General features: G+C 44.5%; 1 protein-coding gene across 1 annotated transcript in view; it reads right to left on the bottom strand.

Annotated features, from left to right (window-relative positions):
- LOC110521975 (transcription factor Maf) overlaps window positions 1–23,643 on the bottom strand; it is a 52,816-nt gene extending 29,173 nt beyond the window's left edge. The window contains exons 1-2 of the mRNA XM_021599998.2: window positions 22,185–23,643; window positions 13,013–13,087 (exon numbers count right to left, since the gene is read on the bottom strand). Coding sequence (XP_021455673.1) covers window positions 13,060–13,087; window positions 22,185–23,161 — 1,005 coding nt within the window. The 5' untranslated portion in view covers window positions 23,162–23,643 and the 3' untranslated portion in view covers window positions 13,013–13,059. The remainder of the gene's footprint in view (window positions 1–13,012; window positions 13,088–22,184) is intronic.
- Between the last annotated feature and the right edge of the window lie 576 nt (window positions 23,644–24,219).

Genomic DNA, 24,219 nt, shown 5'->3' with positions numbered 1-24,219 from the left:
GCTCTCTCAACCACAGAGCAGAAGAGGAGAGGAGCTGAGAGGAAAAGCGGCATGACAGAACAGAACGAGTGGTCACCTGCCTCTTGTCAGCTTCCTGTCCCAACTAGTCTCGGGAATCCCAGAGCCAGGGCAGCAACAGCACTAGGTCTGGGATTAATGACACATTATCTTGGTAACTTCAAAGGACAGCTCTCCAAACAAATCAAGAGTTTAGGGTATGCAATGCTTAAAATGTGGGTGGGAATTGTGCTGTTTACGCTAGGGCAACAAGCAGATAAGGCCTTTTCCTCTATGCCAAGCAGACGTGGTATACTTAGACATGTAAGCTGGAACATTGGTAGATTGTGGGAGGCAACCAGTCTGTCTAGAGCAGGTGGATGGGCAACTTTGATGGGGGTGGGGGCCACAAAATCTGAACTCATCATGAGGGGCAGCAGCGGCTTGCGGGTCTGCGTACCCACATCCAAACCCCCCCACCTACCTTGTGAGCAAAACAGGTTAGCGACTCCCCTCTTGACAGGGGAGAGGCATTTAAAAAAAAAAAATGTTTTAAATTTTGTGCAATTCTACACATTTTGCCATGGAGCTTAGAGAAAAGGTTACCGTTTTATAGTAAGTCTGCTGCTTTCGAGAGACTTGGGGGCCACCAGTTGCCCTTTCCTGGTCTAGAGAGACTACGTTCCAACAATGAAAACGGTTGAAAATAAGACATTACTCTGTCATTATAGTGTGTGGTAGGACCAGAGACTGTGGCTGTGACCAGAGACCGTGGCTGTGACCAGAGACAGTGGCTGTGACCAGAGACTGTGGCTGTGACCAGAGACCGTGGCTGTGACCAGAGACTGTGGCTGTGACCAGAGACCGTGGCTGTGACCAGAGACTGTGGCTGTGACCAGAGACCGTGGCTGTGACCAGAGACCGTGGCTGTGACCAGAGACAGTGGCTGTGACCAGAGACTGTGGCTGTGACCAGAGACAGTGGCTGTGACCAGAGACCGTGGCTGTGACCAGAGACTGTGGCTGTGACCAGAGACTGTGGCTGTGACCAGAGACTGTGGCTGTGACCAGAGACTGTGGCTGTGACCAGAGACCGTGGCTGTGACCAGAGACTGTGGCTGTGACCAGAGACCGTGGCTGTGACCAGAGACAGTGGCTGTGACCAGAGACAGTGGCTGTGACCAGAGACCATGGCTGTGACCAGAAACCGTGGCTGTGACCAGAGACCGTGGCTGTGACCAGAGACCATGGCTGTGACCAGAGACCATGGCTGTGACCAGAAACCGTGGCTGTGACCAGAGACCATGGCTGTGACCAGAGACCATGGCTGTGACCAGAGACCGTGGCTGTGACCAGAGACCATGGCTGTGACCAGAGACCGTGGCTGTGACCAGAAACCGTGGCTGTGACCAGAAACCGTGACTGCGACCAGAGACCGTGGCTGTGACCAGAGACCGTGGCTGTGATCAGAGACAGTGGCTGTGATCAGAGACCGTGGCTGTGACCAGAGACCGTGGCTGTGACCAGAGACCGTGGCTGTGACCAGAGACCGTGGCTGTGACCAGAGACCGTGGCTGTGATAGGCTGTACTATGGAGGCAGTAGATAAGATAAGTGTTCTTTATTTCTGAAAGTAATTTAGCTCTGGATGAAGGGAGGAGAGGAGAGGTGGAGAGGAGAGGTGGAGTTATAGTTATAGAGCTGTCTATGGTTTGGGAGTGTTTTTTAAATGGGGTCTGGAAGAGCAAGGGTAGAGAGAGATATGAGGGTGAAAGAAAGAGAGAGAAAAATCATGGAAAAGAGAGGGGCTTCTCTGACATTGCGGAATGAGAAATGGACAGAAGGAAAGACGAGGATAAAAACCAGTTTCCTCTAAATCATGTGTTGTTTTTCTCTTAGTTAAACTCAGTATAAACCACCTACACCTTCAGTGTATTCTCTTTCTCTTCCTGTATCTTTCTCCCTCTTTTCTATCTCATTCTTTTTCTCTCTCTAGTCTGGCTTTAGATACTGATCAGCTGATAAGAGATGCATGCTGCAGCTTCCTGAATGATAACCTCTGTGCTCAGAGACCTCACTCACTCACTCGCTCACTCACTCACTCACTCACTCACTCACTCACTCACTCACTCACTCACTCACTCACTCACTCACTCACTCACTCACTCACTCACTCACTCACTCTCTCCCATCAACATTAAAAACAATAAATACAATGTTGTCCTGTCCCAATGTCAGATCATTATTTTAATCTCTTTTTGATAATTAATTGGGGGAAAAAAATCTAAATGTGAGGATTTACTGAACAGAGACCCTCATTACCCCTTTTACCCCTCCTCCTCACTCTCTTTTACCCTATCCTCCCTCATTACCCCTTTTACCCCTCTTCCTCACTGTCTTTTACCATGTCCCCCCTCATTACCCCTTTTACCCCTCTTCCTCACTGTCTTTTACCATGTCCCCCCTCATTACCCCTTTTACCCCTCTTCCTCACTGTCTTTTACCATGTCCCCCCTCATTACCCCTTTTACCCCTCTTCCTCACTGTTTTTTACCATGTCCCCCCTCATTACCCCTTTTACCCCTCTTCCTCACTGTCTTTTACCATGTCCCCCCTCATTACCCCTTTTACCCCTCTTCCTCACTGTCTTTTACCATGTCCCCCCTCATTACCCCTTTTACCCCTCTTCCTCACTGTCTTTTACCATGTCCCCCCTCATTACCCCTTTTACCCCTCTTCCTCACTGTCTTTTACCATGTCCCCCCTCATTACCCCTTTTACCCCTCTTCCTCACTGTCTTTTACCATGTCCCCCCTCATTACCCCTTTTACCCCTCTTCCTCACTGTCTTTTACCATGTCCCCCCTCATTACCCCTTTTACCCCTCTTCCTCACTGTCTTTTACCATGTCCCCCCTCATTACCCCTTTTACCCCTCTTCCTCACTGTCTTTTACCCTACTCCCCCTCATTACCCCTTTTACCCCTCTTCCTCACTGTCTTTTACCCTATTCCCACTCATTACCCCTTTTACCCCTCTTCCTCACTGTCTTTTACCCTATTCCCTCTCATTACCCCTTTTACCCCTCTTCCTCACTGTCTTTTACCATGTCCCCCCTCATTACCCCTTTTACCCCTCTTCCTCACTGTCTTTTACCATGTCCCCCCTCATTACCCCTTTTACCCCTCTTCCTCACTGTCTTTTACCATGTCCCCCCTCATTACCCCTTTTACCCCTCTTCCTCACTGTCTTTTACCATGTCCCCCCTCATTACCCCTTTTACCCCTCTTCCTCACTGTCTTTTACCATGTCCCCCCTCATTACCCCTTTTACCCCTCTTCCTCACTGTCTTTTACCATGTCCCCCCTCATTACCCCTTTTACCCCTCTTCCTCACTGTCTTTTACCATGTCCCCCCTCATTACCCCTTTTACCCCTCTTCCTCACTGTCTTTTACCATGTCCCCCCTAATTACCCCTTTTACCCCTCTTCCTCACTGTCTTTTACCATGTCCCCCCTCATTACCCCTTTTACCCCTCTTCCTCACTGTCTTTTACCATGTCCCCCCTCATTACTCCTTTTACCCCTCCTCCTCACTGTATTTTACCCTATTCCCTCTCATTACCCCTTTTACCCCTATCCTCACTGTCTTTTACCATGTCCCCCCTCATTACCCCTTTTACCCCTCTTCCTCACTGTCTTTTACCCTACTCCCCCTCATTACCCCTTTTACCCCTCTTCCTCACTGTCTTTTACCCTATTCCCACTCATTACCCCTTTTACCCCTCTTCCTCACTGTCTTTTACCATGTCCCCCCTCATTACCCCTTTTACCCCTCTTCCTCACTGTCTTTTACCATGTCCCCCCTCATTACCCCTTTTACCCCTCTTCCTCACGGTCTTTTACCATGTCCCCCCTCATTACCCCTTTTACCCCTCTTCCTCACTGTCTTTTACCATGTCCCCCCTCATTACCCCTTTTACCCCTCTTCCTCACTGTCTTTTACCATGTCCCCCCTCATTACCCCTTTTACCCCTCTTCCTCACTGTCTTTTACCATGTCCCCCCTCATTACCCCTTTTACCCCTCTTCCTCACTGTCTTTTACCATGTCCCCCCTCATTACCCCTTTTACCCCTCTTCCTCACTGTCTTTTACCATGTCCCCCCTCATTACCCCTTTTACCCCTCTTCCTCACTGTCTTTTACCATGTCCCCCCTCATTACTCCTTTTACCCCTCCTCCTCACTGTATTTTACCCTATTCCCTCTCATTACCCCTTTTACCCCTATCCTCACTGTCTTTTACCATGTCCCCCCTCATTACCCCTTTTACCCCTCTTCCTCACTGTCTTTTACCATGTCCCCCCTCATTACCCCTTTTACCCCTCTTCCTCACTGTCTTTTACCCTACTCCCCCTCATTACCCCTTTTACCCCTCTTCCTCACTGTCTTTTACCCTATTCCCACTCATTACCCCTTTTATCCCTCTTCCTCACTGTCTTTTACCCTATTCCCTCTCATTACCCCTTTTACCCCTCTTCCTCACTGTCTTTTACCATGTCCCCCCTCATTACCCCTTTTACCCCTCTTCCTCACTGTCTTTTACCATGTCCCCCCTCATTACCCCTTTTACCCCTCTTCCTCACTGTCTTTTACCATGTCCCCCCTCATTACCCCTTTTACCCCTCTTCCTCACTGTCTTTTACCATGTCCCCCCTCATTACCCCTTTTACCCCTCTTCCTCACTGTCTTTTACCATGTCCCCCCTCATTACCCCTTTTACCCCTCTTCCTCACTGTCTTTTACCATGTCCCCCCTCATTACCCCTTTTACCCCTCTTCCTCACTGTCTTTTACCCTACTCCCCCTCATTACCCCTTTTACCCCTCTTCCTCACTGTCTTTTACCCAACTCCCCCTCATTACCCCTTTTACCCCTCTTCCTCACTGTCTTTTACCCTATTCCCTCTCATTACCCCTTTTACCCCTCCTCCTCACTGTATTTTACCCTATTCCCTCTCATTACCACTTCCCCCTTTCTCTACCCTCCTTCCTTTCCCTGTTAGCTCTTTATGTGAAGAAAAGTATTTATTTTCATTTATCAAAGCCTTTCCCCCCTGAGAGAGGAAATGTGCCGTGTCTGCAAAATGCTGTGTGTGTGTGTGTGTGTGTGTGCGTGTGTGTCGGGGGTACAGAGCGATGCTGGAGGTTATTATGTAGAGACTGGGACGCGACAGGAGATTCCTCTGATTGGGAATAAAACACCATCTTATCTATTTACATAAAGCCCAGTGCGATTGATACACACACACACAACACTCACACAAGTGCATACTGTAGCCATTAAAACACACAGACACATACACACAGAGATGCACACCAGCAATACACACACAAGCCCTCACAAAAACTGCAGAAGCAGGCAAATACACTTGTAAACAAACACTAGAGGAAATTCACAAAGGGATTTGTCGTAATTAAATTGCAATGATCGCCCTTTTTAGATTTCACTTTGATGATGGAAAAATATAAAGTTAAAACGAAGACATTCTGGAAAACAGCTCTAATTGAACTTAAATGAAAAAGAACATGTAATTATCCACGCCTGGTAGAGGAGAGGAGCCTTGGAGAGAAAAGAAAAGACCCTGCTTTATTACATGTTGATGCTGAAGCTAGCCGCAGAATAACAATACCATTTATTTGTTGCAAACCTCAACTCTGCTGACATGCAATAAAATGATCCTTCTTCACAACCCTCACTGGCAATAACCCCTGCTTAGACAGAGACTGTGTCCGAAATCTGTCTTGCCCACTACTTACTAAAACAACATACTGTGTATTAATAGCACTGCAAAGTATTTACAATGTACTGTTTAGTAAAAACGTATGCAGTAAGAAACAAATATCAACATACTACTCATCCAAGGGGTCATCTAATGCACAATATGCATATGTTCATTTATGTAAAGCGCATCCCCTGATTATCAGCTGTTGTCAAACACGAGTGTGAAAAGACAATTCTCTTCCTCAATAATGTGCAGCGACTTCTACTTGATGAAAAGCTGAAATGAGTATGACATCCTGGCATTTAAAGCATTCTACATTTTCTACATTTTACATGTCTTTTTTCACATACCCAAAAAGCAGACTATTTAGAAAGTATGGGTCTTTGGACATGGCCAAAGGCTTTACATGAAAGAAACATAGACTTTCCCTTTTTATTCTTATTAACCTGACTTATGACCTCCCCTCTGACTCCATAGTGACCGCCTCATGACCCATGTGACCCCTCTGGGACTGAAGGCATGGAATGTGGACTTGACCTCTCAGGCTCCGCTCTTCACAGCAGGAATTTGTGTGTGTGCGTTCGTTAGTGCGTGTGTGTGTGTGTGTGTGTGTGTGTTCGTTAGTTTGTGCGTGCATGTGTGTGTGCGTTCGTTAGTGTGTGTGTGTGCATGCGTGCGTGCGTTCGTTAGTTAGTGCGTGCGTTAGTTAGTTAGTTAGTTAGTGCGCGCTCGTTAGTGCACGCGCGTGTGTGCTTTCGATAGCGTGTGAGTGTGTGTCTGTCTTCAGATGGGAGCCCCATATGCTGTAACCCTAATACCAGTCCAGTGTTATCAGTCCCAGGTATTCACTAGTCATACAACTACACCGTAAAACAAAGCAACAAAAACTGCATCAAATACCCCCCCCCCCCGCAGTCAGGCAATCGTTCTGTGATACTGCAAACTAAACCTCTTCTACAGACTCCCTCAGCTGCAGAACACACACACACACACACACACACACACACAACCTCTGCTCAGCAAGCTGTGTGGCCCTGTATCGAGCTGAGTACAGGTGGAATAGGGGACATGGTGTTGTCTAGCAGGTGTTCTTCTGTCTGTCTGCTATCATGACTCTGATTGGTCCAATCTAACCCTGACAGCAGGTCAACACCCCTAAATCTAACAGCCAATCACTGGAGATCACTGGGGGAATGGAACTCACGGAGAACGTACAGTACAAGCCAATGTGAAGGACAGAAAATAATATACTGTATATGAATGTAAATGTAATGTAAACAAGTATTTCTCAGAATTTGAGTTTTTAGTGTAAATAAAGTGTTGTTGTGAGCAGGTGGTGTTCACTCCTGCTGGAAGTGTCTCACTTTCCTGTTCTAAAATAGACCCGTGTGTGTTTGCATATGAGAAATAAATAAATATAGTGAGGGAGGCAGGGAGATGCAGATAAAGAGAGATCCCTCATGCACACCTCTCTCTTGCTCCACCTCCTGCGTGCCTCCTCCTCTCTTCCCTCTCCTCCCTCCCTCTGTACCGTATGTGTGTCAACCTTGACCCAGAGCAGTAGAGCACAGGAGCATTGAGTGGGGGAGGGAGCAGGGGAGAAAGGAGAGAGAGAGGGGTAGGCAAAGTGAGGAGGGCACATTGCCCTGTTTAAGTAAGATTTGAGCACACTTCCAAAATGGCCACTAATAGAACAGTGAGAGTGGAGCAGAGAGGGAAAGGGATGTTTAACCCCTAAGTGTCTGTGACAACTGGAACACTTAGTTAATGTAGCCTACCCAGTACTCTGAGCATGAGTACGTTGCCTCTCTCTCTCTCTCTCTCTCTCAGAGATTCCTCTGTGGCCTAGCGATTAGCAGCATGTTTCTCCTCCTCTCCTCCCTCCTTCTCTCACTGCATCCGTTCTCATTGACATCATTATCTGAGACATCGACAGAGGGGAGGACTGGGAAACAGAGAGAGCAGATCTGCTGGGAATCACTTCCCCAATCATTAAAACTCTCTTATCCCTTGAATACCTGGTTGTTAAACACTGTGTGTGTGTGTGTGTGTGTTAAACAGGCTCAATCGGAGCATGCATTAAAGGATTTGCGGTAGTCTATTAGGAGTGTGAATGTGTGTTCTCTACTCTCCTCTTCCATCACCAGAAGCTGTCCTTTTCCTGTCATGAAAGTTTAATCAGCCATTTAAAAGCCAGTGACCAGGCTGAATCTCTGTATGTACCCTGCCTCCAGGTTTGAAGAAACTGATACAGGCAATGCAGAGGTCAGCCCTGGTCCAGCCAGCGTGCCCTGCAGGCACTGAGTAGTAGCTTCAGTACATCAATTCACTGATTACAACTGGAACCACTTTTACCATGATAAATCAGGGCCAAGTGAGAATAGTCCAAATTAAAGAGACTATTTAGAGATAGACTATCTTATATGGTAATGTACAGGAGCTGTAAAATTGTGGATGCTTGCAGCAGAGAAGAGAGCCATCAGTTGAGAGCCATCCGTCAGTCTGTAGGTCTACTCTACTGTGTACAGGGAGGAATCCATCAGTCTAGCTAGCATGTGCTGAGAAGGGGAGAGGGGGATACGTCAGTGATAAGTCAGTCTAGCAGGAAAGAGAGAGAGAGATGTAGACCACACAGCTGATATATAGCCTCTGCGGCTGGCTCACTCTCACTCACATCTCTCTCTCTCTCTCTCTCTGTCTGTCTCTTTCTCGCTATAATTAATTTAGCATGAACACATAGCGGAAGCACATTAATATACAATAGAATAACGAAATGACTTACTATAGAAAAAAAATGCAAACGTCTATTATTTGCTGTTCTCTCCCTTACCCACCCATTGCCCTCTCCCTCCCTCTCTCTTTCTCTCTCTCTCTCCTATGTTCTACCTCTTTCTGTGAATGAGTGATTTATAGGGCTTAATTGCTGGCAGTGGTTCATGTGATCACATGACCATGTCATGACAGCATGTGATAAATACAGTTAATACAATTAAAACACTGCTTTATAGGGGAACCAAACACACACAAACAGATGACAACAGTACTGTTAACCCAGAACTTGTCAAAGCCTTTTAGTCTGGAAGCCTTAACACACAGTGTGATGTACCAACTCCAGTGGGTATATGAATCCCTCTTTCTACCTCACTGTAAAACACTGGGACTGTGACAGAAGAGTCTGCAGGGTTTAGTCCATACATCTTGTTGTTACATGGAGCTAGATATCAGGGAGTGACCTTTTTATGCACCACACCATACATTGTTAAAATAATGGGGTGTCTTATAGCAGGATGCTCCATCCTGGGGGGGGGACAGAGAGAGAGACAGACCGTGGAATGGGGTGGCCAAAAATAACTAACTGAAAGTCACACCCCCAATTAGCCACAAATATGACTGCATTGAGGCATATGTGCTTCCTTGGATATACGCACCATGACACTTTTGTGTGTGTCAAGAACTGCAATGCTGCTGTTTTTTTCACACACAACAGTTTCCCGTGTGTATCAGGAATGGTCCACCACCCAAAGGACAACCAGTCAAATTGACACAACTGTGGGGAGCATTGGAGTCAACATGGGCCAGCATCCCTGTGGAAGGCTTTCAACACCTTGTAGAGTCCATGCCCCGATGAATTGAGGCTGTTCCTAATATTAGGAAGGTGTTCCTATCGTTTTGTACACTCAGTGTAAATATGGGAACAGCAGTGTGTTTAGCACTGGCGTCTCCTTATTTATCTCTGTGTTAGTTAGTTCCCTCGCAGCACTTCAAATGAATGTCATCCTGAGGATATAGAGGGAGAAAGCTAGAATTCAGCAGTTTCCCTGCAGCCTGGTTATTTATCAAGATAACAAGCAGGAGAAGCCTCCTGTTCCAGCCAGGCCTAGGCAATATGTTCTCAGTGTGTGTGTGTGTGTGTGTGTGTGTGTGTGTGTGTGTGTGTGTGTGTGTGTGTGTGTGCCCTGCGAGAGGGAAATAAAAGGGTGTTAGAGAGAGGGGATGGACGGCTGCATCTGGTTATGGATGCACTGGGACTAGTAGGTACATTTATATAAGGAGGGACAGGAGTCACACACATAAACACACAATGTTATGGATGCACTATATGCCAAGGTGAAAGATTTAGTCCATGCAGGAATTTGCACACACGCAAGCACATATCCAGTACAGCTAGGATGTCCCAGTACAGGGATCCATGCTCCATTATACTGAGGCAAATCTCTATTTAGATGTAGAGTGCTGCATTGTGTGGCTGTTCAAACGGTAGCTAGTTGGGTTTTTAATAAACATTAGTATCGGGGCCAGGGTGTGTATTGCAGCTAGATGGATTCTTCCTGTAGGACTGTGTATTGAGATATATCCTGAGGAGTGTTGGTATTGTGCCATGTTAACAACTCTATAGCATCAGCGCTAACACAAGGGCTGCTGGAGTTTAATTAGACACGGGGTGCAAAGCTAACGAGCTAGTGCTGGGGAGACACTGCAGGGAAGAGAGGAGAGGAGAGGGAAGACAAGAGGAAGGAGAAATGTGGCTGTGTTTGTGTGTGTGTGTGTGTGTGTGTGTGTGTGTGTGTGTGTGTGTGTGTGTGTGTGTGTGTGTGTGTGTGTGTGTGTGTGTGTGTGTGTGTGTGTGTGTGTGTGGAGAGGACATAGAAGAAAAGAGGAGAGAGGGAGGAGATGAGGGAACGCTGTGGGCTACAGGAAGACCCTAAGGCTAAGAACTATGATAGTGTAATGTATTTCCCCTGAACCAACTCACAACTAATCACTGCATCTCTCTCAATCATGCTGTGAACAGACATTCCCTACCTGAGGACAGTGTCTCTGCCTGCCCCCCCCTCCCCCCTCCCCTCACTTCCCTCTCGCAAACACACACGTGCCCCACACACTCTACCGAAGTCTCCACCAAAGACTCATTAAAATAGATCTGAATAAAACAGACTAAATTTGGGCTCTGTACTCACACAACTAGAAACATGGGAGGAGAGACATACAGCATTGGACCTATATACCAGTACCTATATATATATATATATATATATATATATATATACACACACACACACAAGGATTTTTCTGTACAAGGAGACAAAGACAAATACTGTATTAATGAAGAAAAATACATATACTCACCCACATACAGTACCTCCCCACATACACACACCGTGATGTTGCTGTGTCTGTGTCCTTCAATAATAACCTGACCTGCTGGCAGCCTGGGAGGCACCACACACACACACGCACGCACACACTCACACCCTGTAACGTGCTCTATAGCTTGAGCCTGCTTCTAAAACACACCCCTCTCTCCCTCCCCCTTCCTCCAACCCCCACCTCCCCTCTCCCCCAACCAGTGACCTCAGAACTCCTGACAGGCAGAAAATGCTGAAGTATGCAGGTGTCCTAATGTCGCAGCCACACACACACACACCGCTGTCTTATATTGCACTGATCGGCGTTAACCCTGTCGCTGCCACACGATTCCTTAGAGTATATACTTAACAAACACACAGAGCAACTGTGACGCTGATATTGATGCTGTCTTTGTTCAAAATTTCCGGGGCTTTTCGGAGAGTTGTTCCACGAAGTGGACACACACACTGTGTCTGAGTGTGTATGTGAGCGTTATATTACAGTGGTGATGAGTCGTCAGGCTGTGAGGCTGTTATCTCAGACACAGTGATATGTGAGGGTGATACTCCACATTGACCAGGCCTTTAAATAAGCCCTTCGATCCTACTGGGACAACAGTAAGGTCACTGCCTGCCTCCGCTCTCCCTGTCTGCCTGCCTGTCTGGCTGCACCCACTGCCAGATCCCTCCATCCCTAACTCTTTTTCTTCCCTCCTCCTCTCCCTTCCTCCTTCCGCACGCCATCCTTCACTGCCTGGCTGTCTGTCTGCCCCGATAGAGAGGTTCCTCCCATCCCTCTCTCTCTCCCTCAATCTCCTCCCATACTCCCACCCGTCCCTCTGTCTGTCAGTGTGAGAAGTGAAGTCTGTCCCCATGGAGACAGGAGACAGAGTCCCAGGGTCAAGGGTCAGCTGAGAGGTGAAAGGTTGTGACCCTATCCAATGACCACTAGGGAGCAGAGAGGGCATGTCACTCCCCACCTGTCAATCAGCCTGTGCTGTCGGACACCAGACGGAAAATTGCATTCCGTCACAGACACAAGCCACAGAGACACGAGCCTGTCAAATATATGCTGTAACAATCCTCAAAAGATACCTTATGTACAGTCACTGTGCTCAGATTTCTGCATACAGAAAACGGAGGACTTTGTTGGGAGATTTGTATTGTAATTATCACAACATAAAGAGCAGGGAACATCAACTAGATTCAGCCGCGAGCAGATATTTTCTTGAGTGGATGGTCGGGAGGCCAGAACATAATTCTAAATCATTTGTACTCTGCAAATTGATGCGAGCCGCCAGATGATGATCCCTGGTATAGAAGGGGAAAGAAGTCCCAACAAGAAAGGCGTACTCCTGAGCTAGTTGCATGTCTGTCCTCTGGTCGCGCCGACCATTAAAATCATTAGCACTTAACTCTAATCCGTATGGAGCCTGTACATCTACCGCTGCCTGGCTTCACAACCAGAACTGTCAGACGATCAACACACAGCTTCACCAGAGGTATAGAAAACAGAGGCCAACATATCGTCTGGACTGCCTCACTGTATAGAGACACATTCAGAGGGTTACATACTGTGGTAATATTGTCCAAAATCTAAACAAAATCAACACAGAAAAGGTAAGGAGGTGTGTTTTTATCACTCTGAAGACTGTGAACAATTATTATAACATTTCTCAAATTAAATCTGCAAAGTCAAGCCCTATTGAAATGTGAAAATGATTTAGTAAAACAGTGAACCCATTTTACAAGACACACTGACAGTTATTTGATAAATATGTTTTAAAGACCATTCAAAGATGATAATCAAAATTGTAAATACTGTTAATATGTATATCCTTCAGTATAATTGTACAATTGTGCTTCATAAAATGCTAAATATTTGTTTAATAAGTATTGGAAATAACAATAATAATCAAACAATAAGATACAATTATATGAATAACTATTATATTAAACTCAATAAAGATTTTGTTGTGAATGTGTATACTTTTCATCTTTTCCAGAATTGTTCAAAAGCAATAATATAGCTAGCTTAAAAAAAGTAATGTGTGTGTTATGAACCAGGTGATCAGTGAGCTGAGGAGAAGGGACAAGATGGCAGATGTTACCTCAGACTCCAGGTCAAGGGTCAGGGGGCAGGGTTCAGGGGTCACTATCACAGATGGAGGAACTTTCTGGACGTCCTGAGGATAGAGATAATAAAGGCAAGGATTAAAACATAGTTAAAAAAAGGCAGAAAATAGTTTCACTAAAAAATACGCTAAGCTTCTGTACAATCTTAGGAAAAAAGGTACTATCTAGTACCTGAAAGGGTTATTAATCTGTCCCCATAAGATAACCCTTTAAAGAACCCTTTTTGGTTCCAGGAAGAACCCTTTTCACAGAGGGTTCTACCTGAAACCAAAAAGGGTTCCACCTGGAACCCAAAAGGGTTCCCCTATGAGGACAGCCGAAGAACCCTTTTGGAACCCTTTTTTTCTAGGAGTGTAGCATGGAGGGAGGTGAATGAAAGAGAAAGAGAAAGAGCACATTAAAGCCTCTTTATACATATTTAAGCAACAATGACAGCCATTCATTTTTCCAGTCATGTCATTAACACTGAGACCATATGGACCATGTACTGCTTAGCCAGGAGTTACCACTACCACACACCACTCTGAGAGAAAGCAGGAGGGTAATGACACACACGCTTCACCACTTGCTGTAGAGATTGAAGGTGCAGTAGCCTACTGAGTCCTGTTATGTGCACTGTAATGTGTGCTACTGAGTGTGAAGTTGACCAGGAGCCGTAGAAATTGATATTAATTTGCAGACATTGTGCAGATAAATAAGACGGCAGATATAATCGAAAGCAACATGCGTACAAACAGGTGCATGCACACCCATCAGTGTGGGACACAGAGAGAATGCTAGGGCATGGCACCAGTGTGTGAGGTCAGGGTCTTTCCCATGTACAGATAAAATGAGAGAGGAGAGAGACAGCGGAAGAGCTGAACAACACTTTGGGTCACCTTGTCTGGCTGGAGATCAATGTCTGTTAGACTGGTGAGTGAGAGAGAGAAAAGAGAGAGCGAGAAAAGAGAGAGAGAGAACTAGAGAGAGAGAGGAGAGAGAGAGAGAGAAAACTAGAGAGAGAGAGAGAGAGAGAGAGAGAGAGAGAGAGAGAGAGAGAGAGAGAAAACTAGAGAGCGAGAGAGAGAGAGAGAGAGAGAGAGAGAGAGAGAGAGAGACTGTGCAGCCACTGCACAACAGCAGAACCTGAGACGGAGCTGCATTTCCTGACAAAATGTGAAAAATATAAAACATTTCAAAGACCTCTCTGATGACTGTAGGCTACCCGTCCTGTTAGGGGAGGACGCAGAGAGCTGTGGGTTGGCAGCGCGCTATATTGCTGCCTGCCATAAGTTGATGGACAGTGTCTGACAGACCAACCAACCTGCACATGTCCTCCACTATTGTTATTGTTCAATGTATGGCTATTTTGACCCTTGGTTATTGTTGTTACTGTTGTCCCGTCGACAATTTTGATACTTATTATTTTCATATTAAATATAGTAAATAGTAAATATCCAAAGTAAGCTTTGGCAAAATGTACATTGTTACGTCATGCCAATAAATCAAATTGAATTGAATTGAGAGAGACAGACAGACAGACAGAGAGAGAGAGAGAGAGAGAGAGAGAGAAGAGGAGATGAGAGGAGAGAGAGAGGAAGAGGGAGAGAAGACAGAGGAAGAGGGGGAGAGGAGAGAAGAGAGGAGAGAAGAGATAAGAAGAGAGAAGAGAGAGAGACTGTGACTCCTGCATTCCTGGGGCAGAGAGGTACATAAACGTGGTTGATTTAAATCCGTGTCTGACTGCAGTAGAAGGGTAAATCACCTCACAGCTTCAATGAGCTGCAGGTAAAACACACAGGGGTCGGGCTAAGCTCCAACTCCACACGCATGCACGCACGCACGCACACACACGCACACACACACACGCACGAACGCACACGCACACACAGCAGGCTTTCTGACCTGCAACTCAACACTCTGAAGGAATGTTTAGCTGTGTTTCAGAAGACTGTGCTGCTAAATTAGAATTCTATCATAATTAGTATTCATCTATTGCCCTTTAGTTAATTATATATTCTGATCAGGAGGGGTTCTCCAGCAGATTCAAATGTGAGTGAAAAGATGAGCACAGCACACTCTTAGAAAAAAACAACCTAAAAGGGTTATTTGGCTGTTCCCATAGGAGAACCCTTTGAAGAACTAGTTTTGGTTCCAGGTAAAACCCTGTTCAGTTCCATGTAGAACCATTTCAACATAGGGTTCTACCTAAAACCAAAAAGGGTTCTCTCTGGAACCAAAAAGGGTTCTCCTATGGGGACAGCTTTAGAACCCTTTTTTTCTAAGAGTGTACAGGACTGCTTGAGATGGATTGTAGAGCACATATTGCTAAATTATATTGGAAATTCATATTTCACAACAAACGTGTATGTATCACATGTATGGGTGATTTGGGTTTAGACAGATGTTATACAACCCGACACAGTATCAAACATTCACAAACACCCAGACATATCTGTGGCTGTCCAGGAGCTCAGTCTCACCAAGCCAGTCGGCAGAGAGAAGGCAATATGACCCTGTAAATATACAGCTCCCTCACCTTGCAGCCCGCACCGTGACAGGAGGGGGGAAATGCTAAATTATTAGCTTTTCAAATAAATGACACATAACTCAGCCATCGGAGAGAGAGAGAGAGAGAGAGAGAGAGAGAGAGAGAGAGAGAGAGAGAGAGACTCCTGCATTCCTAGGGCAGAGTGATGGACGCAGTACAGAGGTACATAAACGCTGTTGATTTAAATCACTTTAAATGTAAATGTTTATCGCAACACAGAGAGATGCAGATGGGGAGTGAGTGGAAGAGATTGAAATTGTTTCCTCTTTTGAATGTGAATACTATAGGTGTTTAACCCTTTGTAGTGCCGTTGTAAGGGCAAGTCTGGGTGTATGTGTTTGTGTGTGTGTGTGTGTGTGTGTGTGTGTGTGTGTGGGGGGGGGGGGGGGGGGGGGGTCCTATTAATTAATATTAATAATAGCATAATTGATTTAAACAAAAGCAGCTTTCATACTGCATACAGAAACAACTACAGAAACATTTGACTAGATGAGGAGGTGGTTATAACCTTTGCTCTGTTGCTGAGTTTCTTAAAAGAAAACTCCACCCAAAAACTATTTGTTGGTATTTGTTTCATTAGTCCATTGTTGACATAGTCCCAAAATACAGAAATCATCCCCGTATGATGCATTTAGTAGCATCATATGACGTAAAACGCAGCATCATATTACGTAAAACGCAGCATCACATGACGTAAAACGCAGCATACGGGGATGATTTCTGTATTTTGAAAGTTACATTTCTTGAAAAATTGATTGCTGACAATCAAAACATTTTGGGACTTTGACAACAATGTACTTATGAAACAAATACCAAAAGATCGTTCTTGGATGGATATAATATGCAAGCAGAGGATTTGAGGGCGTTTGGATGATCTCAGATTTCTTCCTAAAAATGCATATATTGAATAAAATGCATTATAACAAAGGGAGAAAGTAATCTGCTCATATAGATTGTCCACACTGAACACTCAATAGACAGACAGATTGGAGGAATGGATGCTTTGATAGACTCTCTCACCGCAAGGTCAAATCAAAGACGCAATGCTGGACATTGACTTCCTAGCACATCCACTTAGTCACACACACACGCACGTGCACACAAGAACACACACACACTTCCTGTATCATACTGATCCTAAAATGTGTATTCTATTCTACTGAGCCATTTCCTTTATGTTCATATGCTGATCTTCTCTTATCTCTTATTGTTGTTGCTGTCGTTGGTGTGTACCATGTGTATCCAGTGCATTCAACAGTTCATACGACTAATACAACTTGAAACACACAATGCACACCACAAGCCATTGTGCCTTTAATAAAGGCATTAAAGTGAAGTACATCATGTTGATTGAAATGTCAATAAGAATGCATTTCAAAGTGATTTCCCATTGTTGACCTCAGAGAGAAAGTCCAATATTGTGACAGGAGACAACTGCATTAGCTGTAATAACCTGATCATTGGACATAGTAGAAATGATCACAGCACACCAGTCAATATGCTGGGACAGAGAACGGAATTACACTTCATGCTGATTCAATTAATCCTAATATAATATCTGTGTGTGTGTGTGTGTGTGTGTGTGTGTGTGTGTGTGTGTGTGTGTGTGTGTGTGTGTGTGTGTGTGTGTGTGTGTGGTACATCTGTTGTGATGCTGAGGTGTAAAGAGGTACTAGTGTCCTAGTACTCTGTTCTGTTCTGCCTGGCTGCTCTAACACAGGAAGTGATCTGGTAACACAGGTGTAAAGAATCATGTTGTGTCCTCTCTGTTCTGTTCTGCCTTGGCTGCTCTAACACAGGAAGTGATCTGGTAACACAGGTGTAAAGAATCATGTTGTGTCCTCTCTGTTCTGTTCTGCCCTGGCTGCTCTAACACAGTACGTGATCTGGTAACACAGGTGTAAAGAGGAAGTAGTGTTGTGTCCTCTCTGTTCTGTTCTGCCTTGGCTGCTCTAACACAGTACGTGATCTGGTAACACAGGTGTAAAGAGGAAGTAGTGTTGTGTCCTCTCTGTTCTGTTCTGCCCGGGCTGCTCTTACACAGGAAGTGATCTGGTAACACAGGTGTAAAGAGGAAGTAGTGTTGTGTCCTCTCTGTTCTGTTCTGCCCTGGCTGCTCTTACACAGGAAGTGATCTGGTAACACAGCATCCTACCTCATAGTGGTTCTGGCTCCCACACACACACACACACATACAAGCAGCAAAGACACACACACATGCACATACAAGCAGGAAAGACACACACACACACACACACACACACACACACACACACACACACACACACACACACACACACACACACACACACACACACACACACACACACACACACACACACACTTCAGTGGACAAACAAAACAGACTCTGCAATAGGGGCTTAGCGCCAAGTTTGCACCAATACACAACCTGCCTTATTCCCATGGCCAAATTACAGAAATGTAATGAGTAAGAACACCGTAATGTGTAGAAATTTAGAAAAATAAATATGGTTTAAAATATGAAGTTCACCAAAATAGGATGAAAACTTGTTCATGATTAACATAGTTCTACTGAAAAAAGCATCACACTGACATTCCACACCAAATGTTTGAATGTATGATTTCATATGATTATTAACACAAGTATGGTATATAGACTCAAGCTAATTTCCTGGACCTTGTGCCAGAGCCAGAGCTCCATCACACAGCAAACCCCACTAATTCTATCTACTTGTAGGAGTAAAGAGGTGCCTTGAAATAAGTATGGTGTCTCCAGTTCCAGGTTAGAACACAAATGTAATTAAATAGCACACTGTATTGACTTAATCAGAAGGCAGGGCTATAAATTAATGGCACAGGACCACTAAAAGGCCCTCTCCCCTCTGCCTGGACGTTTCTCCCATCGTTTATCATCTTAAAGAAGCATAAGGCCTCTCTCTCTCTCCCCCTCCCCTCCCTCTCTGCCCCCCCCCCCCCCCCCCTCTCTCTCAATCTCTCTCTATCCCTCTCTCTCTCTCTCCCTCAGTCAAAGGGGAAATAGTCCGTTCCGGCCAGGGGAGGACCATGATATCCCAGCCTGCACCTCTCTGTGCTCTGTGTATGAGCAGCACCTGGGGGTGGGGAACAGGCTGCGGCCATCTTCCCTTAAAGTTGCAGAGTTATCAAAACTAGAGAGAGATGGGGGAGGTATCAAAGTTAGAGGACAAACAGACAGAGACAGTGAGCTACGATGCAGTATCAGTTTGATTGTTCTGAATTCCACACACACACACACACACACACACACACTTATCTCAGCCATGCTGCTAACCCAGGATGTAAAGGGAACCCATGAGTTAACTGTTATCTGCTTAAATGGAATGAATTTGCTTTTTGAATATCTATTCCAAAGTGTTTCAAGCTCATGCATGCTTAAAAAAAGCTCACTCTCTTTAGCACCCTCACACATAACCTTGCATGCACACAGGCAAACGAGCACAGCTCAAAAAGCAGGTGCATTACGTAGGTGATCTCATGTGGAAATGCATTCCATCTATGCCTCTCACTCTTTCCAAACTAGAATGTCTACAGATTAAGAAGTAATGATGAAATAAAAAGTGATAGCCAATAACAAAATCATTCAATGTCCCCATAGGTATTAGGTATGCTTCTGAGGAATGCATAGCCTTGCCTTCCTTTTAAGGCTCGCGTGTTCTGTTATAACCTCGCCTTCATACCAGTCAGAACTGTACATATGATTATGCAAACCAGAACTTAACAACATTAGCAAAAAGATAATGTTATGATCTATTATTATGCAGAAGAATGGGATAGTAAAAAGAATCAAGCACTGCGGGTAAAAAGGGACGAAACAGACACAGCACACAAAGACATGCACCACATGCTGGATTCTTCCATTTAGAAAACTGTCCCGCGTAGTTGTAACATTGTCAAAGTCATAACGAAATATATATTTCTTTCGTCTACTCATTTGATTAGCCTATTTCAGATTTCAAAATCGAACGAAGAAATTTGACAAGAATGACAATGAAATGGAACAACCATTTAGAGGTTCACGATCTGACTTTCCCTGCGTTAAAAATCTTCCGACTCCAAAAATTTACATTTTTTTTACACTGGACTAATAGCCCATGTTCCACCATAAGCAAACAGTGAGCAATGTGTAGCCTATTCGTTTACAATTATTTCGGGTAAAAATATGACATGTTGAACTTCGTTCCAGGCTACCCTCTGCGCATCAAGTAGCCTGATTCCCCTTCAATTGACCTTATGGTAAATATAGGGACCGTTTTTATTGAACTAAATACTAGGCTATATCTCCATGCCATATTTACAATTTAACTTTTTGAGTTAAAGGGTTCAGGGTCGAGTTTTTTGACTGCTACGGAGCAAAGAGCAAACGTTAGCTCTTAAATTAATTATGAACAAAATGGGACTGGGGTCCTGTGCCCGGCGTCATGTGAAGTGTGTATAAAACAATCCGCATATGTAGCCTAGGCCTAATGTCTAAATAAACTGGAATATTTAGTTTGGACTGTTGTAATTCTCTTTAAGCAATTAAGCAACAGGTGAAATAAATCTTATTTCTGTACAAGACAGCGGAAGAGCTAAATACGACACGTTATTACAGCGTCTTCAAAACAACATAACGTCACTGTATGCTTTTATAAGCAAGAAAACATTTTTTTTTGTTGCTTTAGGTCTATGTTGTCCTCCTAAGATGTGTCTATAGCCTACAGCACAGCAGGAGGCAAAAGTGTATTGAGCTTACACGAAAGGTATAATACTAAACCACATAAATTATAGGCGTATAGGCAATTCCCGAATGCTTTTATGAACTTAATTTTTTTTTACCAAGAATTAGGACTAATTTAGCCTTATCCACAAGTGTAGCCTATTAGGCAAGTAAAACCGGCGATAAAGTCAGCATAACAATAATTTAAACATGCATTAATAAAAATGAACATTAATGACAGTTTAACTTTCCATTCATAAACATTTATTGATGAATGGTAGGAATTTCAATATTCCAGTTTGAACACTGTGTTGTCTAAACAATGTTTAAGTCATTTCCTTAGACACCAGGACATCTTTTTAAGAATATATCCATAGTTCACCATGATTACATTTTATATAGCAACATTAAAGTTATTGAATATCACCTAAACATTTCCAACAATTCCCAGCAGTGAACAGTTTTCCGATCGGTTTAGACCCACCGGGTTTCGGGTAACATGCGTGCAATTACAGTCCAGCAATTCCTTCCTTTTTCAGTGAATGACACATTTCAGATGAAGAGATTTCCCACCTCTTAATGGTGATTCGTCATCACACTTTTGATAAAGACAGACTGAAGCTTTACCTGGTTTAAGATTATGCATTTAAACCTATATCTCATTTGTCCTTTATGTCATTTCCTTCTTCGATACTTGTATCAAAGACAAGAAAAGAAGAAGGAAAATAATTTAGTGCATTTGGACAAAAATTATACAAACGTATGCCTACATTTAATCTAAATAATCTAACAATATTCAAACATAAAAAGCAACCTGTTGCGTAACAAAAACCACATTGACTGAATATTCACTGAATTAAAATATGCCTTTTTAAATTATAAAGGAATCCACAGGAATCCATAAATAGGCTACAAAAGGCCATCAGATGAATAGTGGACTACACACCGCTATATGCACGACCGTGTAACACACCGCACTCCGTTCAAGAGAAGATAGAATTCCAAATGTCCTGTCTGTCTTTCTCCAGGCATAATCCTAGCCTGGCAAGTGAAAGGTGATGCGTCAGCGGCTTTGTGTGTAGAGAATGAGGCTCAATGTCAGAAGGGACGGCGAGAGGTGAGGAGGGGATGAGAGGTGAGTTGAGGGTTGAGGAGACTGATGGAGGATGAAGTCCCTCACAATGGTTGGTCCCAAATCCCCCCAAAAGCGATGAGTCCATATAAATACATAACATGCAGTTGTCATCCAAGAAAGTGTAACAAAAGTATTCCTGAAAGGACAGCAAAATACCGCACATGACCTGCATGGTTGATTTAGGCTCTATAACGTCGTCTATATTATGCCATAGGCTTACTGTTTGAATGCTCAAAACATGAAAAACATAGATTATATGAAAATGGAGTAAATTATAGCCTACAAAGACATTAAAACAAAACAAATATTTAAGAGTTAACTTTCAGTTAAATTTGACTACATGTACTGTAGGCCTAAATTTAAGATTTAGGCCGATTGAGCAAGTTTTATAAACACAGATTATTAATGATCACTTGACACTTTTGAGGGAGTTGCCCCACGAAACAAAATGCACACAAATATTTTCTTTATCCTTTTTAAAATACAAAATAACGACGGCAAAACACAACGAATAAGATCTATACAGGCTATTTCTAACAATGTAATCCACAAACCTAATTTAACACGGAACATTTACCTAACCGCATTCTCATTAAATATCACCACAAAATGTGTAAAGAAAATTTAAAAAATATTAATTTGTGTCTTTGCCAATCCCCACCTTTACGCACGGAAACTTTACGATCCTGACAAAATTAACAACAGTTTATTTTCCTTTTTTTTTTTTTTTTTTAAAGTGACTATATTCTAAACTGTGAAACTCACATGAAGAACTCTGGGGATGAGGGGGTGTTGTCACTGCTGGATCCGTTTTCTCTGAAGCCGTTGGTGATGAGCTTCTCGTACTTGTCCTTGTATGCGTCCCTCTCCCTGGCCAGCCGCGACATCTCCGCCTTGAGGTGGTCCACCTGCTGGACCAGCTGCGTCTTCTCACCCTCCAGAACATGTCTCTGCTGGACCCGCTTGTAGCGGCATGACTGGGCATAGCCTCTGTTCTTTAGGGTTCTCCTCTTCTGTTTCAGCCGGATCACCTCCTCTTTGCTGACCCCGCGGAGGTGTCGGTTCAGCTCCCGTACTGACATGGTCACCAGCTGGTCGTCCGAAAACCTGTCGTCCAGGTCCAGGTGTCCCATGTGTTGGTGGCTGCCCGCCGAGCTAGCGTTGGACGGGACCCCGGTAGAGGGGTGGTGTCCCCCGGCGTGGTGGTGATGATGGTGGTGGTGGTGGGGACCTCCGTTCTGCGCTGCTGCTGCAGCGATAACAGCCGATACCACAGCGGCTGCTGAGCCCATCTCCTCCCCGGCCATGCCGCCTCCTGCCCCGGCCGACCCGGCAAACTGCTGCCCTCTAGCATAGCCATCGAAGGACTGGAGCTGGTGACTGCTGCTGATCAGCGCCTCTACCGCGTCTTCGGGGCTGAAGCCCAGCGCTTCGGGATTCAGCTGCTGTTGGTAGCCGCTCATCCAGTAAAAATCCTCCAGGTGAGCCTTCTGCTCGCTCCCGGAGCCCGGGCTGGGCGCCGAAAAGCTTGGGGAAGGGGGAACCGAGCTGCAAGGCGTGCTCATCGGGGTGGAAGACAAGGATCCCCCGGTGATCAGACGGCTGCACTGGCTGATGCTGCGATCCGGCTCCACCGGCTCCTTTTTCACTTCAAACTTCATCAGATCGAAGTCATTAACATATTCCATGGCCAGGGGACTGGTGGGCAGGTCGGAGTTGCTCATTGCCAGTTCTGATGCCATCCTTTTGCTGCTGCTGACAGCAGTCCTCCAAACGGGTTGAGCAGCACCTGTCAAAGCGGGGTGCGGTGACACGCACTGAGCCAGCTTGATTTCTTTATTTATTTTATTTAAAAAAAAAAAATGTTGAAAAAACAAGGGGTTTTCTAGCCTAATTGTGCTGCGCACGTTTTTGGTTTTTTGAAATTGGATCTTTTTTCTCTCTCTCTCTTTAACGCAGTGTTTGCACAGACGCACTAGAACAGCGCGTGCGTCGCTCTCTCGTTTTTCGCCCTCTCTCTCCTTGTCTGCACGCGGTTCTGTGTGTTTCTAACATTTAACACTTCATGCCTTCTTTTAGGATTAGTGCGCGAAATTGAAGGAGGTTCACGTGAGGTGTCACTGGCAAATTCGTGCCTTGAAGAGAATAATACAAAAAAAACTCCACGCCAGGCTTGACGGAGAGAGATTTTTTTTAAAGGGATCAACCCCCGCAGACGACTTTAAATGCATTGCTGACTTTTATAGGCGTCCTGACGTCAGGGCTCAAATATGAAATGGTATTGGACTCACATCCAATGGGCTATCTCGCTCTGAGGGACAATTAGCATAATATTAGATGATCCAATATTTTGGGAAAGGACCGAGCCTATCAGTTAACTCTCTCCGGACTAGAACTTAAAGACAGTGAAAACAAAATAAAGAAACACTACAATTCATAGCCTATTGGTTATTACGATTTTCAACAGGTAGATGTTCATCCCGTTTCTTTCAATAAAGTTGTCTATAAATACCTACATAGGCTATAAGCAACATAGAAAAGACAGTTAATTGTCTATTAGCTACCTTATCAATAGATTTACAGAACTTTATGACACTATTGACGTTAATCAATCAAACTTTTGTCAGCATAACAAAGAGGTATAGGCTATACCTTTTAAACATTGGGGTTGTAAAACGAATATAAGATATCCAATTGCTTATAATATCAGGGTAGTGTTAGGTGGTAGTTAGTAGGCCCTAGGAATATTATGTTGCGTGTAAATATTTAGAACTAATATGTCTTTCATTGTGAAACGATG

The sequence above is a fragment of the Oncorhynchus mykiss genome, chromosome 1 (genome assembly GCF_013265735.2).
Source record: "Oncorhynchus mykiss isolate Arlee chromosome 1, USDA_OmykA_1.1, whole genome shotgun sequence".
Taxonomy (NCBI): Eukaryota; Metazoa; Chordata; class Actinopteri; order Salmoniformes; family Salmonidae; genus Oncorhynchus; species Oncorhynchus mykiss.
Note: the sequence above shows the minus strand (reverse complement) of the source record. Positions and strands in the feature narration are given on the sequence as shown.